General features: G+C 43.1%; 1 protein-coding gene across 3 annotated transcripts in view; it reads left to right on the forward strand.

The window, feature by feature from the left end:
- Positions 1 to 16,350, forward strand: part of ralbp1 (ralA binding protein 1) — a 64,601-nt gene that overhangs the window by 21,906 nt on the left and 26,345 nt on the right. Inside the window, exons 1-2 of one of the 3 annotated variants that reach the window (XM_060823848.1) lie at positions 5,677 to 5,791; positions 10,905 to 11,029. The exons of 1 other annotated variant lie outside the window; for it this stretch is intronic. In XM_060823848.1, coding sequence (XP_060679831.1) covers positions 11,027 to 11,029 — 3 coding nt within the window. In that variant the 5' untranslated portion in view covers positions 5,677 to 5,791; positions 10,905 to 11,026. Of the gene's footprint in view, positions 1 to 5,676; positions 5,792 to 10,904; positions 11,030 to 16,350 lie in introns of those variants that run through there. One more of the 3 variants, XM_060823849.1, reaches the window with a different exon arrangement.

The raw sequence follows: 16,350 nt of genomic DNA on the forward strand, positions 1-16,350 counted from the left end.
AAGGCTACATGTGCTACCATAACGACAGACTGACGGCAGAGGGGGTGGGGTGGCCATGTTGGTAAGGGATGATATTCAGTTCCTTGCACAGGGGGACCTAGAATCAGGGGATGTAGAGTCAGTGTGGATAGAACTGAGAAATTCTAAGGGTAAAAAGACCCTCTTGGGAGTTATCTACAGACCCCCAAACAGTAGTCTGGATGTTGGATGTAAGTTGAATCAGGAGCTGAAATTGGCCTGTCGCAAAGATGTTACTACAGTTGTTATGGGGGATTTTAACATGCAGGTAGACTGGGAGAATCAGGATGGTATTGGACTTCAAGAAAGAGACTTTGTGGAGTGCCTCTGAGATGTATTTTTAGAACAGCTGGTGCTGGAGCCTACCAGGGAGAAGGCAATTCTGGAATGGTATTGTGCAACGAACCAGAATTGATCAGGGACCTCGAAGTGAAGGAGCCATTAGGAGGTAGTGACCATAATACAATAAGCTTCAATCTGCAATTTGTGAGGGAGAGGGTATAATCGGAAGTGACAATATTTCTGTTGAATAAAGGGAACTATGGAGCTATGAGGGAGGAGCTGGCCAAAGTTCAATGGTGCAATATACCTTAGCAGGGATGACAGTGGAGGAACAATGGTGGATATTTCTGTGTATAATGCAGAAGATGCAGGATCAGTTCATTCCAAAAAGGAAGAAAGATCCTATGAGGCAGCATGGATGGCCGTGGCTGACGAGGGAAGTTAAGAAACATATTAAGTTAAAAGAGAAAAAGTACAACATAGCAAAGATAAGTGGGAAAACGGAGGACTGGGAAGTTTTTAAAGAACAACAGAGGATTACGAAAAGGAAATACGCAGAGAAAAAATGAGGTACGAAGGTAAACTGGCCAAAAATATAAAGGACGATAGTAAAAGCTTTTTTAGGTATGTGAAAGGCAGAAAAATGGTTAAGATTAAAATTGGGCTCTTGAAGACAGAAACAGGGGAATAGATTACAGGGAACAAAGAAATGGCAGAAGAATTGAATTGGTACTTCAGACCTGTGTTCACTGGGGAAGACACAAGCAATCTCCCTGAAGTAAAGTGGCTGAAGGACCTGAACTAAAGGGAATTTATATTTGCCAGGAACTGGTGTTGGTGAGACTGCTTGGTCTGAAGGTTGATAAGTCCCGGGGCCTGATGGTCTACATTCCAGGGTACTGAAGGAAGTGGCTCGAGAAATCGTGGATGCGTTGGTGATTATTATCCAGAGTTCGATAGATTCGGGATCAGTTCCTGCGGATTGGAGGGTGGCTAATGTTGTACCACTTTTTAAGAAAGGTGGGAGAGAGAAAGCAGGAAATTATAGACCAGTTAGTTTGACCTCAGTGGTGGGAAAGATGCTGGAGTCTATTGTAAAGGATGAAATTACAACACATCTGGATAGTAGTAACAGGTTAGGTCAGAGACAGCATGGATTTATGAAGGGGAAATCATGCTTGACTAATCTTCTGGAATTTTTTTGAGGATGTAACTCTGAAGATGGACGAGGGAGATCCAGTAGATGTAGTGTACCTGGACTTTCAGAAAGCTTTTGATAAAGTCCCACATAGGAGGTTAGTGAGCAACATTAGGGCGCATGGTATTGGGGGCAAAGTACTAACTTGGACTGAAAGTTAGTTGGCTGACAGGAAACAAACAGTAGTGATAAACGGCTCCATTTCGGAATGGCAGGCAGTGACCAGTGGGGTACCGCAGGGATCAGTGCTGGGACCGCAGCTTTTGACAATATATGTTAATGATATAGAAGATGGTATTAGTAATAATATTAACAAATTTGCTGATGATACTAAGCTGGGTGGCAGGGTGAAATATGAGGAGGAAGTTAGGAGATTACAAGGTGACCTGGACAGGTTAGGTGAGTGGTCAGATGGATGGCAGATGCAGTTTAATGTGGATAAATGCATGGTTATCCACTTTGGTGGCAAGAACAGGAAGGCAGATTATTACCAAAATGGAATCAATTTAGGTAAAGGGGCAGTACAAGGAGATCTGGGTGTTCTTGTACACCAGTCAATGAAGGTAAGCATGCAGGTCCAGCTGGTAGTGAAGAAGGCTAATAGCATGCTGGCCTTCATAACAAGAGGGATTGAGTATAGAAGCAAAGAGGCTCTTCTGCAGCTGTACAGGGCCATGGTGAGACCACACCTGGAGTATTGTGTGTAGTTCTGGTCTCCAAATTTGAGGAGAGACATTCTGACTATTGAGGGAGTGCAGCATAGGTTCACGAGGTCAATTCCTGGAATGGCAGAACTACCTTACGCTGAAAGACTGGAGCGACTGGGCTTGTATAGCCTTGGGTTTAGAAGACTGAGCGGGGATCTGATTGAGACATATAAGATTATTAAAGGATTGGACACTCTGGAGGCAGGAAACATGTTTCAGCTGATGGATGAGTGCCGAACCAGAGGACACAGCTTAAAAATACGGGGTAGACCATTTAGGACAGAGATGAGGAGAAACTTGTTCACCCAGAGAGTGGTGGCTGTGTGGAATGCTCTGCCCCAGAGGGCAGTGGAAGCCCAGTCTCTGGATTCATTTAAGAAAGAGTTGGATAGAGCACTCAAGGATAGTGGAATCAAGGGTTATAGAGATAAGGCAGGAACAGGATACTGGTTAAGAATGATCAGCCATGATCATATTGAATGGTGGTGCAGGCTCAAAGGGCAGAATGGCCTACTCCTGCACCTATTGTCTATTGTCTAAAGTTGTCAAATGGAAAATGTAAAGTTCATTTTGGAAGGGAGAACAAACGAACAGTGTTATTGTAATGGAGAAAAAGAGACTTAAGGATACTTGTACACAAAACACAGAAAGCTAGCACACAGATGCCACAGATAATTGGAAACACTAATGGAATGTCGGCCCTTATTTCAAGGGAGTTGGAGTAAGAGTAGAGAAATCTTACGACCATTGTACAAGGTGCTGGTGAGACCACATCTGGAGTACATGCAAAGTTTTGGTCCCCTTATCTAAGGAAAGATATTTCAGCTGAGGTAGTTCAGAGAAGCTTCATAGGATGATCCCTGTTATGGAGGTATTGTCTAATGAGCAAAATTTAAACAATTTGGAAATCTACTCACTGGAGTTTAGAATAATGAGAGGTATTCTCATTGAAACATATAGGATTCTTAAGGGGCTTGACAGGGTAAATGTTGAGAGGATGTTTTCCCTCATGGGAGAGTCTAGGACCAGAGGGCATAGTGCCAGAACAAAAGGGGCACCAATTTAAGAGTGAGATGAGGAGGAATTTCTTCCCGTGGAAGTTCTGAGTCTTTGAAACTCTTTGGCAAAGAGAGCTGTGGGGCAGAACTCTTGTGTACATTTAAGGCTGCGATAGATAGATTCTTCATCAGTAAAGGGAAATCAAGGTTTATGAGGAATGGACAGCGAAGTAGACTGAGGAATATTGGATCGAATATGAGGCTTGAGGGAGCAAATGGCCTACTCCTGTTCCACATTTTAATCTTCATTCAATTAATGCAAGAAAAGAACATCTCAGAAGTATTTTAGGAAAGTTAATGATGCAGAATGGTGGTTGTGTTTGGTTACATAATATGAATATTTGTACTGCAAAAGGTGCATGTCATTCTTTGGAATCTTTCAACATCACAACAATATTTTAGATGCGAATGTAAGACCCATGACAGCAATGAAATTCTGCTTGATATTGCAAAAAGATTGTAATTAGCTGATTTTTAAATGGCTTTAACATTATGTTACTGTTAACAATTAACCGTTCAGGAAACATGCAAAGCTAACTACATTTAGAAAGTTAAAATCACACAACACCAGGTTATAGAAGTAAATGAGGACTGCAGATAATGGAGATCAGAGTCAAGGGTGGGGTACTGGAAAAGCACAGCAGGTCAGGCAGCTTCTGAGGAGCAGGAGAGTCGACATTTCAGGCATAATCCTTCATCAAGAACGAGGCTCATGCAATTGGGGGGGGGGTGCTGAGAGATAAATGGGAGGGGTTTGGGGCTGGTGGGAAGGTAGCTGACAATATGATAGGTAGTTGAAGCTGGGGGAGGAGGTGATAGGTCAGAGAGGAGGTGGAGCGGATGGATGGAAAAGACAATGGACAGGTTAAGAGGGCAGTGCCGAGTTGGAGACTTGGGACTGGGATAAGGTGGGGGAGGGGAAGTGAGGAACCTGGTGAAATCCACATTGAACCTGTGTGGTTGCAGGGTCTGAAGGCGGCAGATGAGGTGTTCCAAGGCCTGAACCAGCAAAGATTCAGGAAGAGTACCCAGCTGTAGCTCTTGGAAGCCTGAGTTTCGGAACTGGAATGATGGCTGGGACACAGAGCAGCATTTGCATGGCTGAGAATATTGGGGATAACACGTAGAGTGGTAGTCACACTGATAACAGTCCACAGTTAGGGAGAGAGTGGATGACACAGGCAGAGTAAAAGGGCTAGGGGCAGGCATTGGAGAAACCACCTGTGGCCATTTCCCTGCAAAACAGATATACTAATTTCAGTATTGTTGAAGGGAATAGCCTCTCAAAGTAACATCATTGAAAAGTTGATTGTTTGTTAAGCCTTTCATCTTAGAATACAGTGATAGTTTCACTTCTTTCATGTGTAAATCACAAAATCCTTCTTTTTAAAGTTGCATTCTCGGATTAGCTGTTAACAATGGTGAAGTGAAACTATCACTGTATTCTAACAGATGAAAGGCGTAACAGACAATTTCTCAATGTATAATTTCAGTTACATCACACTGTAAATGTTTGCTATAAATTCTGTTACGATCGAGCCCTCCACAATCACCTGATGAAGGAGCATTGCTCTGAAAGCTAGTGTGCTTCCAACTAAACCTGTTGGACTATAACCAACTGCTGCCTCACAGCGCCTGAGACCCGGGTTCAATTCCCGACTCAGGCGACTGACTGTGTGGAGTTTGCACGTTCTCCCCGTATCTGCGTGGGTTTCCTCCGGGTGCTCCGGTTTCCTCCCACAGTCCAAAGATGTGCGGGTCAGGTGAATTGGCCATGCTAAATTGCCCATAGTGTTAGGCAAGGGGTAAATGTAGGGGTATGGGTGGGTTGCGCTTCGGCGGGTCGGTGTGGACTTGTTGGGCCGAAGGGCCTGTTTCCACACTGTAAGTCTAATCTAAAAAAAAACCTGGTGTTGTGTGATTTTTAACTTTGTACACCCCAGTCCAACACCGGCATCTCCACATCATATGTTCAGAACGGTCATGTGACCGATGGCTGGCAGACTCTTGTGTGTCTGCACCTGCGCAGCTACACCGTGCTGGAGCCCTCACACTGACGCTTGCGCGGTGACACCGTGCCGGAGCTCTCACACTGACGCTTGCGCAGTGACACCGTGCCGGAGCTCACACTGACGCTTGCACCATGTCGTTCAGCCGGCGTCCGCACAGTGACGCCGAACCGGAGCCCGCACATTGACGCCTGCGCAGTGTCTCCGTGTCCGTGTTTGCACGCCGGCGCTTGCGCAATGTCGCCGAGTTCGTGTATGCACGCTAGCGCTTGCGCAGTGTCGCCGAGTCCGTGCTTGCACGCTGGCGCTTGCGCAGTGTCGCCGAGTCCGTGCTTGCACGCTGGCGCTTGCGCAGTGTCGCCGAGTCCGTGCTTGCACGCTGGCGCTTGCGCAGTGTCGCCGAGCCCAGTGGGCCCCTCCTCCCCCGTCCAACAGCTGCAGGGTCGCGGCCGGTGGCGGTTCGCTATGTCGGCAAGAATCAGAGCTGCAATTCCTGGATCGGGATTGCTGTAAGATGAGGTAAAAGTGCAAGATGTTTCCTCGGAGGATAGCGGTGTATTTAAAAAATATATGCACATTAAAGTCCAGAGGAGATGTGAAGGAAGGAACGATGACGGTAGTCTAGGCCTGACTCGCATCACCGGCCTTGATTAGGAGGGAAAGCCGTGGCTGGAAGGGAGCAGAGGGCCTTGTTGGCATCAGATGACTTACCCCGGGGCGCTCTTATCCGGACTCCCTCCCCCACTTCCCCATAAGAGGCAGCCCGATCCCATGCAGTTCCCCGGAGCGCCAGCGATGCTACACTGTGGTCCGGGGCACATTTGTTCCCCTCCCCAGCACCATGTTATTACTTTCAGATGAAAATCCCTTCCCGTAGACTCCTCCACTTCAAGACACCAGCTGTCCTATTTTTGCATTTGCTGCACCCTTTCTCTCGTCCGTCTTCCACCTTGCACCCTAAACGAGATTGTTTTTAAAAGGCCGGGGGAGGGGGAATGCAAATGCATCGTTTGGCTTTTAACAAATAACTAAGCACCACCCTTATACTTTACTTCATTTGCACTCTGCTGCTGGTTGTTTCTCATTCGTCTGTTTGACTTTTTATTTAAGTAGTATTACTCGATGTGACATTTTGCAGTTCTGTGTAATGCATGGGGGTAATTTGGGATTCTTGAGATTTTTCTTTCTTGCCGCAAACGTGGCTGAAAAGTATCTGGGCTTTCAGCAGCAGTCATGACTGACTTGGGTAGGAATGCATTGTTGGTAGGAAAAAACACCTGTTGACAGTTTCACTGAATGTGCAGTGAATTCACCTAGAATGTCGCTACTGATTATTGCCACTGCAGTCAGGCGTTATCAAGTTGGAGAAAGTGAGGACTGCAGATGCTGGAGATCAGAGTAAAAAGGTGTGGTGCTGGAAAAGCACAGCCGGTCAGGCAGCGTCTGAGGAGCAGGACAGTCGATGTTTCAAGCATAAAGTCTTCATCAGAAATGTGGGGTGGCCCAAGGGGGTGAGAGATAAATGAGAGAGTGATGGGGCTGGGGAAGGTAGCTGGGAATGTGATAGGTAGATGAAGGTAGAGGGTGATGGTGCTAGGTCAGAAAGGATGGTCAAGCAGATAGGTGGGAAGGAAGATGGACAGATAGGACAGTTCAAGAGGGTGGTGCCGAGTTGGAGGGTTGGATCTGGGATAAGATTGGGATGGGGAGATGAGGAAACTGGTGAAATCAACATTGATCCTGTGTGGTTGGAGGGTCCCAAGGCAGAAGATGCGGCGTTCTTCCTCCAGACATCGGTTGGCTAGAATTTGGCAGTGGAGGAGGCCTGGGACTTGCATATCTTTGGTGGAGTTTGAGGAGGTGAGGTGTTCAGCCACAGGGCAGTGGGGTCGTTTAGTACATGTGTCCAAGAGGTATTCTCAGAAACGTTCTGCAAGTTGGCGTCCTGTCTTCCCAATGTAGAGAAGACCACATTCGAGAGCAACAGACACAGTAAATGACGTGTGTGGCAGTGCAGCAAAATATCTGTCAGATGTGGAAGGGTCCACTTTATCAAGTTGGAGTTTGGTGTTAGGATCTTGTGGTCGATGTTGAGAAAGAGTGTTTTGAAACTTGTCTATACACAACAGAGTTGTGTATATGATAATTTCTAAAAGAGAAGTGAGTGGCTAAAACTATGACAGACTGAGCTCAACCCTAACTAGTTTTGCTTAAGATGAGCCTTGACCAGTCTCTTAACCATTTTTGAATTGTAAATGTCCTCGTACTTCACTATTTGTTACTTTCTCTATCTAGCTAATCTTTTCCAATCATTTTCATATTTCTATATCTGCGAAAATCCTTTAAACAGAAGCTGAATGTGATGTTATGGTGTGTGCAATAGGTGATGTTGTTTGGAATCTACTGTGCTAAAGCACTTCATATATCCCAAGCTGCTACCAGTTACTCCCTCTTAAGAGTCCAATCCATTTGAAATGTTGACACTGCTTTCTCCCACAAATACTGCCAGACTTGCTGAGTTTCACCAGTGAATTCAATTTTTGTACCATTGATTCCTAATCTGGCTGATTTCTTTTTAACATTAGATTCCCTTCAGCATGGAAACAGGTCTTTTGGCCCAACTAGTCCACACCAACTCTCCAAAGAGTAATCCACCCAGTCCCATTCCCCTCTGACAAATGCACCTAACTCTATTGGCAATGTAGCATGACCAATTCACCTAACCTGCACATCTTTGGATTGTGGGAGAAGACCGTAGCACTGGGAGGAAACCCCTGCAGACAAGGGGAGAATGTACAAACTCCACACAGACAGTCACCTGAGGCTGGAATCGAACCTCAGTCCCTGGTGACGTGAGAAAGCAGTGCTAACCACTGAGTCACCGTGCCACCCCCCCCGAAACATCGAATGTTGCAAAACCCTGCCCTGACAGCATTTGTTGAGAGAGAAACAGTTAATATTTTGTGCTGGTATGACATCCGTTATGGCTGATCTTTTATCTTGATTGGCAGAATGAGCAACTTCCCTTCACTCTCTGGTCTGCCTTTTCCTCCTCCTCTTCCTCTTCAGTTCTATGCTTCCCTTCTGTGAGGTCTTCCAAAACCAAGCCAGTTTATAAGTGCACACTGTGATACTTAGCCTTGTAGACTTTCCTCCATTTTCTCTAAATTGTCATTGCTTATCTAAGATCTAATATTGAATGTGCAGGAATGTTTTTCAATTATTTGGTAAGAAGATTTAAGTACAGGAGACAGAAGTGTTTGTGGACTCAACCATTCATAATATATACAATTGATTTGGATGTGTGATCCAAATGTAATATTTCGATATTTGCAAGATACAAAGCTAAGTAGGAGATGATGTTGTGAGGAAGATGTAATACAGCTTCAGGAGGACTTGAACAGTGAATAGTCAAAAATATGACAAATGGAAGATAATGTGGAAAAATGTGAAGTTATCCACTTTGGTAGGGGAACCAGCTGTGCAGAATCTTTCTTAAAAAGGAAGTAGTTGGAAAGTGTGGATGTAGAAAGGTTCACCAGACTTGTTCCTTGGATGGTGGAACTGTTCTATGAGGAGAAATTGAGTAAACAGCCTAGATTCTCTCTTCAAAAAAAGAGATTTGAAATTTGTAACATAGTTAAAGGTAGAGTCAGTTCAGCTAAGATATTTTCCTTGTTGGAGAATCCAGAACCAGAAAGCACAATTTAAAAATTAAGGGGAGGCCATTTTCGGTCCAAGATTTTTTTTTTAACTCAATGTTGTCTAGCTGAGTTATAGCAATATATACTGTTGCCATTATGTGTCAATGGTGAAAGGACTAAATATTGAAGATGAGGGTTTAGATCAGAGTGGTGCTGGAAAAGCACAGCAAGTCAGGCAACATCCGAGGTGTAGGAAAATCGATGTTTCGGGCAAAAGCCCTTCATCAGGAAGCGGGAATTGAAGATGAGGATCTGGTGCCAATCAAACAGAGTGCCTTTTCCTGAATCAAGGATTTTACCCCTTGTTTTCAAATCCATCCAGGGTCTGGTCACTCCTCCTTTCTAATCTTTTAACTTTTTCCTACCCGATAACCTAGCTGTCCCTCTTGCCAATTTAAATTCCTTGAACATTGATGACTGGCCTTCAACCCACCTAGGTTTTAAGCTCTGAAATTCCCTTCCCAAACTTGTTTGGCTTTCCAGCTTATTTTCTATTTAAACTTACCTGTTTGACCAAGCCTTTAGCTATCTGCCTTAATAGTTCCTTGCATTGCTTGGTGTCATGGTTTGTTTTAGAATGTCTATTGGACGCATGTTGGGACATTTTATTTGGCTAAAAATACCATATAAATGCACTTTTGAAAAAAAACTGTCCCTGGGATGTGGGCAGCATTTATTGCCCAGGAACTGAGTGGCTTCCTGGACCGTTTTTGAGCGTAGTTAAGAGTCAATTATATTGTTATGGGTCGAGAGTGATGTGTTGATCAGATCAGGGAAGTAGTTCCCTAAAGAGCATTAGTGAACCAATGAACTTTTATGACTGCCACCATTGGTTACCATTCGGCTAACTTTTTTTAATTCCAGATTTTGGTTGAACTCTCATTTCAGTATCTTCCATTGGCGGATTTGAACCTATGTGTCCAGGACTTTAGGGCCTGGGGTTCTGGACTCCTAGTCCAGTGACATTACCACTATTCCATTACCTCCCCTTTTAAAGAATTTGCAACGAGTAGTTTGTATTTGCATTTCCACAGTAAAGAGAGAATGACCTGCCTGTGCTGACATATAGAACAGATTAAAGTAGTCAAGCTGGAGCTAGGAGATGGAACTTCATTTACATTGTGCTAGTTCGAAGACAAACTTTCAGTGGAGATAAATTTTGCCACTTGATTTCTGAATTATTATTTGTGCAACATGACGTCAGGATTGCCAAATAAATTGGGTTTTAATCTGATAGTTTGAGTTGCAATCAACTTGAGTTACCCAGTTACCCCCTCCTACTGTATAAACTGAACTGTTGAAATGAAGCCTGATGTGGACTCTTTGTTTTCATGGCTCAATAAACTGGCACGTTGAATCGTGGGATGTCAAACGGGCAGGCATTGGCACCATAGACTCAGTAGGTTTTGTCCAACTTGGTCAGCACTGGTTACTGCTCATATTTGTCCTCCTTATTCCCTTGCATTATGGGGTCACTTGGGAATAATAGTTTGAATTGTGGAATTGTTTTGACAAGTATTGAGTAACAGTCCGTTACTAGGTTTAGAAACTACGAGGGCTTGACATGGTTAGACTTTGGGCTGTCTTTGAGCTGACTGATTGAATAAATATTGTGGTACTGGTCGGATGAAATTGTCTAATTTTCCCAAATTTTCTCTTCATTGTGATGAGATTCTAAGTCTTGGTTGTTTCCTGGAGGAGAATTGGTATGAACCTAATTTTTGCAAATGGAAACAACAAAAAAGTCTTGATTAGGAGTTTGTATTTCAGAACTAGGTTTTGTTCAGCAGGATGAATGAGCCCAGATGGATGATGAAAGGTTATCCAGTGTCTTTCAGGGGACACTGTAGTGTTCAGTTGGAGGATCCAGTGAGCTTTGACAAAGGGTCAGTTAGCCTTGAAACGTTAGCTCTTTTCTCTCCTTACAGATGCTGCCAGACCTGCTGAGATTTTCCAGCATTTTCTCTCTTTGGGTTGAGGATCCAGTGAGTCCTTACTTTACCTGGCTTTGAAGGCTCCAAAATCAATAGGAATGCACTGAAGGTGGCAAATGGTGAGTTGGTGGATTTGTTGTATGCAGGGTATAGCTGCATTGGGAATAGTATCAGACCATGAATCTCTCCACCATTCAGTGTGATTGTGGCAAATAAGCAACCTCATTTGTTGTAGCCACCCTAGCCCCATATCTTTAGCCCCATAGCCCCTTTAACTATAGAGTCAAATCTACCCTTAGTCTTCTAAATTCCTTCTAAATGCAACCTAGTTTATTTACTCTCTTTTTGTAGTTTAACATACTAGCAAATTTGTGCTGCATTTCTTCTAAGACTTGCCCTCAGGCAAGACTAAGGGACTGTTTGAACCTTCTGCAGGGCTGTGCTGTACCATGTTGTCTGATGGAAAGCTACAGCCTGAATCCGTAACAGAGTGTTCTAACAAAATGTCCCCAGTAAACTATAGCTCTTGTTAACAATTAAACTACATTATAAGTAAAGTGAGGTCACTGTATCACTCAGAATATAATCTGTATTAGGTAGAGGGTGTTGAAATACACAGTTTGCAAAGTTGCAATGCAGGTCGGTAAGACTGTAACAAAATCAAACCAAGTGCTGGGGCTTGCTTCTAAAGGGATAGGAAAGAAAAGTAGAAAAACTTTGCAAACTCTTGATCAGATCATGAATGGAGTACAATAGTGTTCACAAGTCTGATCACTATACTTTAAAAGTGGTCAGGGACATTCGGCCTAAATCTTAGAGTGATCGTCCTCCAAGGTTGACTTCAGGATAGGCAATAACGCAAAGAGGCTGAGAGCCAAGTTCAGGATCCACAGGGATGGCTTCAACTGGAATCTTGGGTTCATGTCGCACTACAGGTGACCCCACTAAGTGACTCTCTCTTACTTTTGCTCCCTCGCGCTCTCTCTCTCTCTCACTCTCTCTCACACACACACACACACACACACACACACACACACACACACTCTCTGTCTCTCTCTCTCTGGCACGCGCACATATGTACGAGTCTGTGGGGTGAATTTGTATTTGCAGATGCATTTTTTGAGCAAAAAAGAATGTACAATCTGCCGACAGTCAATCCATGTAATGTTTTGTAAATTCCACTTTGGAAATAGGACCAATCTGATTCAAGATTGGTTCTACAGACGTACTCTGACCTGACACCTTTAATGCATTGTCTGAGCTAGGATGTCACATTTTGTTATAAAACCTTAAGTTATCTTGAGAAGGCGACTTAAAAAAGAAGTTCTGGTATTTACGTATTAATGAACCGAAACCTGCATTCTAAAAGACAAAAGACTTAACAATCCAGGTTTGTTCAGTACACCACTATGACACTGTAATCTTTTGCTATAAATTCTGTGTCTTGTGATGAAGGAGCAGTGCTCCGAAAGCTAGTGCTTCCAAATAAACCTGTTGAACGATAACCTGGTGTTATGTGATTTCTTACTCAAAAGAATGTAAAGGTACTGTGGTGGCTAAAGGAAAGATTTACAAGGATAATGCCAGAATTGAAATACATATAAAAGAAAGGGAGAACTTGTCACATATCTTTTCTGTTCAAAAGAGAAGGGAGTCTAATTGAGATCTTTATGATTATGAAATGCTTTAATACCCTGGACTTGATATATCTGCTTGTGGGTAAGAGCAAAGCCAAACTTGTCATTGAGATACTCACAAAGAAGTAGGGAATTCTTAAGAAACCTCTTTACACAGAGGGAGATAAGGATTTGCTGCTGCACAAAGTGATTGAAGCAAACAATATTGGTGCATTTAAGGGGAACTTGTATCAGCAGGAGGAGCCGAAGGGACATAGACTTATACTGATAGATAAGTGTAGGAGGAAGCTCAAATGGAACATGAGACTAGCATGGTCTAGTTGGTCCAAATGGCCTGTTTCTGCGCAATACATTCTATCTAGCATATGATTTTTTTTTCCCTAGATATAGAACTGTAACTTGTTTTATCTTTGAAGTTGTAACTATTACTGCAAGAAAGGTACTGGTAAACATTATTTCCTGACTTGAAAAGTAAACTCTGCTAATTGAAAGAATACTGTTGAATACTTTGTGGGAGAAAGGTCCTATAGCATAGTGTTAACTCCCAGGTAAATTATCCACTTGTTTTGATGGTGTTGATATACTCCAGAAGAGTGTGGGGAGCAATTAGCCTATGGAATAATCCATAGAAGGACTTCTCAAAGTTTGCCACATGGGTTGGTATTGTCTCAATCCTCTGTACCCCCTAGTTTGTAAGTAACTAGTAATTTTAAACTTATTTCATTCTGAAACAGTATGTACTGTATAAAGTATTCTGTAGACCAGGATGACCATGTGCACCAGCAACTGAAGGTAAGCACATAGGTGCAGCACATGGTCAGTTTGGCAAATGATGTGTTGGCCTTCAGAGAGAGAGGATTCAACTATAGAAGTAGGGATGTCTTGCTGCAGTTATACATGGTTTTAGTGAGACAAAACCTGGAATATTTTGTGTGGTTTTGGTCTCCTTATCTGAAGAAAGACATTCATGCCAACAAGGGAGTGCAGTGAAGGTTTACCAGACTGATGTCTAGAATGGCAGGGCTGATTTATGAGGAGAGGTTGAATTGTTTAGGATTATATTCGCTGGAGTTTTGAATAACTGGGGGCGGTGGGTGGAAATCTCATAGAAATATATAAAATCCTAACAGGACCAGACAGGGTAGAAGCGGAAGTGATCTGTGACAGTGGAGTCCAGAACCATGGACTGGTCGAACAAAACAGGGTAAACTATTTGGAGTTGAGATGAGAAATGTTTTCACTCTGAGCGTGCTGAGCTTGTGGAACTTGTTACCACAGAAAGCAGTTGAGATTAAAACAATGAATGATTTCAAGGACTTATACAGTCAAAATCATACAGCACGGAAACAGATCCTTTGGTCCAACTCCTCCATGCCAACTAAGTTTCCCAAGCAAAACTATTCTCACATGCCTGCATTTTGCCCATCTCCCTCTAAACCTTTCCTTACCAGGTACCTATTCACATATCTTGTAAATATTGTAACTGTACCTAAATCTACAACTTCCTCTGGTAGTTCATTCCACATATGAATGCCCCCCCTGTGTGAAAACGTTGCCCCTTGGTTCCCTTTTTAAAATCTTTCTCCTCTCACCTTAAACATATGCCCTCTAGGTTTGCACTCCCCTACCCTAGGGAAAAGAGCTTTGCTATTTACTTTATCTGTACTCCTCAAGATTTCATAAGTCTCTTTTAGGGTCATCTCTCAACCTCATATGCTCCAATTTTAAAAAATAGTCCCCACCTATCCAGCCTCTCCTTATAACTACCCTCCAGTGTTTGCAACATCCTTGTAATCTTTTCTGAACCCTCTCCAATTTAATAATATTATTTCTATAGCAGGGTAACCAAAACTCTGCACAGTACTACAAAAGTGGCTTCACCAAAGTCCTGTACAATCTCAACAAGATGTCCCAACTCCTATTTTTTAATGTAAAACTCAGGACTAAAGGGATCAAGAGATATGGAGGAAAGTGGGAACCGGCTGTTGAATTGGATGATCGGTCATGACCATAACGAATGGTGCAGCAGCCTGGAAGGGCCAAATGGCATACTCCTGCTCCTATTCTCTGTTTCTATATGTAATTCCATGCAAAAAATGTCAGCTTTGGCTTACTAGGCAGGACTGTTGTTTGAGTCAACAGATCATGATTTCAACTCACACTCTAGAGACTCGAGTACAATGTTTTAATCTCAGCTCATACTACTGAGAGAGTGGAGTGCTGAGAGAGCAGAGAGACTGGGGCCTGCTTCTTTAGAAAAGAGAAGACTGAGCAGTCACATGATAGATGACTAGGACAGATGGGTCGAAGGACCTGTCTCTATGCTATAATATGTAACCATACAGTTTTAAATAATTAATTACAAACTGGGAGAAATAGAATTGGTTGATTAAACAACAATATTGTTTTTAATGGTTAGCAAGTTCTTTTGAGTTAATTATGAACATGGGAACTGGAGTTGGCCATTCAACCCCTGAAGCCTGTTCCAGCATGGAACTGTGGCCCAATCTTTGACCTTGGTTCTACATCAGTCTCAGTCACAGTCCCAGTCCTGGAATTAATCTCAATTTTGAAATTCAGTTGACCTTCTGGTAACAGTTTTATTTGAGGAAGATTTGCATATTTTTGGTTGTTCGTGAAGAAAAGTGTTTCCTGGCATCATTCATGAACAACTTAGCTTTTTCTTTGTATGGTCATTTCCTTTACTCAGGACTCTTATACCAAAGGAAATAGTTATTTGCACTGCCCTTACAATTCCTTTCATCGACTTAAAAAATCTCAGTTATTACCACCTCCAAATCCCTGATACTCTAGAACATGAGCTAAGCCTGTGGGCTTTCTTCTTCATAATATACCTTTTAGCTTGGGTATTTACAGTCATCCCTATTTCTGAGATGCTGCCTGGCCTGCTGTGCTTTGACCAGCAACACATTTTCAGCTGTGATCTCCAGCATCTGCAGACCTCATTTTTTACAGTCATCCTGTAGAATCAAACAATTACCTGCAGTGATCTTATTAACCCTTGATGTGGTCTAAGATCTGACCTATTTCACAGTGGTATCGTCCAAATCATCAATATTATAAATTTAAAGCTTCAAAATGAGGTCACATTCGGAAAATGTTTGTGAAGTGCTGATGTGAATCCTTTACTCTTTTGAGGCTGAACAGGATTGGTGTCAGTTTTCCCCTCTGTGATGAACTCCCAATCATTACATCTGTCCACTAGTGAGATTGCCTGTTTCCACCTCTGACATTGTTTGACTGTAACCCTACCGGATGCATTTGTTACTTCTATATTGGTCTATTCTTGCACATACCTGGAGACCTCCCATGGTTCAACTACCATCGACTTAATGTGAAAGTGGGTACTGCAGAGGTTGAAGGTTAGAGTCAAGATTAGAGTAATGCTGGAAAGCAGAGCAGGTCAGGCAGCATCAGAGGAGGAGGAAAATCAATGTTTCGGGCAAAAGCCCTTCATCGCCTTCCATCAACTTTAGGCCTCCAAAGCTTTGGTGCCTTGGTGCAAGTTTTGACAAAGTTATGTTCACAAATCAACTCTGTTCCTACTAATTGATGTTGGTTTCTGGTCAAGGTCCTCCTCACTTCTTACTTGTTTTCATATTCCTCAATGGCCTCTTCCAACTATATCTCTCACCCTACAATCTTCTGAGCTGTCTGTATTCCTTCAGATTGAATCTTGAGTTCTCAAGAGGCCAGTCAGTTCACCTTTGACATTCATGATCTTACCTACCAAGGTCCTGGCCTGTAGAATTCTCTCCTAACACCTCTCCTCCTCTCTCGTC

The sequence above is a fragment of the Hemiscyllium ocellatum genome, chromosome 4, assembly GCF_020745735.1.
Source record: "Hemiscyllium ocellatum isolate sHemOce1 chromosome 4, sHemOce1.pat.X.cur, whole genome shotgun sequence".
Lineage (NCBI taxonomy): Eukaryota > Metazoa > Chordata > Chondrichthyes > Orectolobiformes > Hemiscylliidae > Hemiscyllium > Hemiscyllium ocellatum.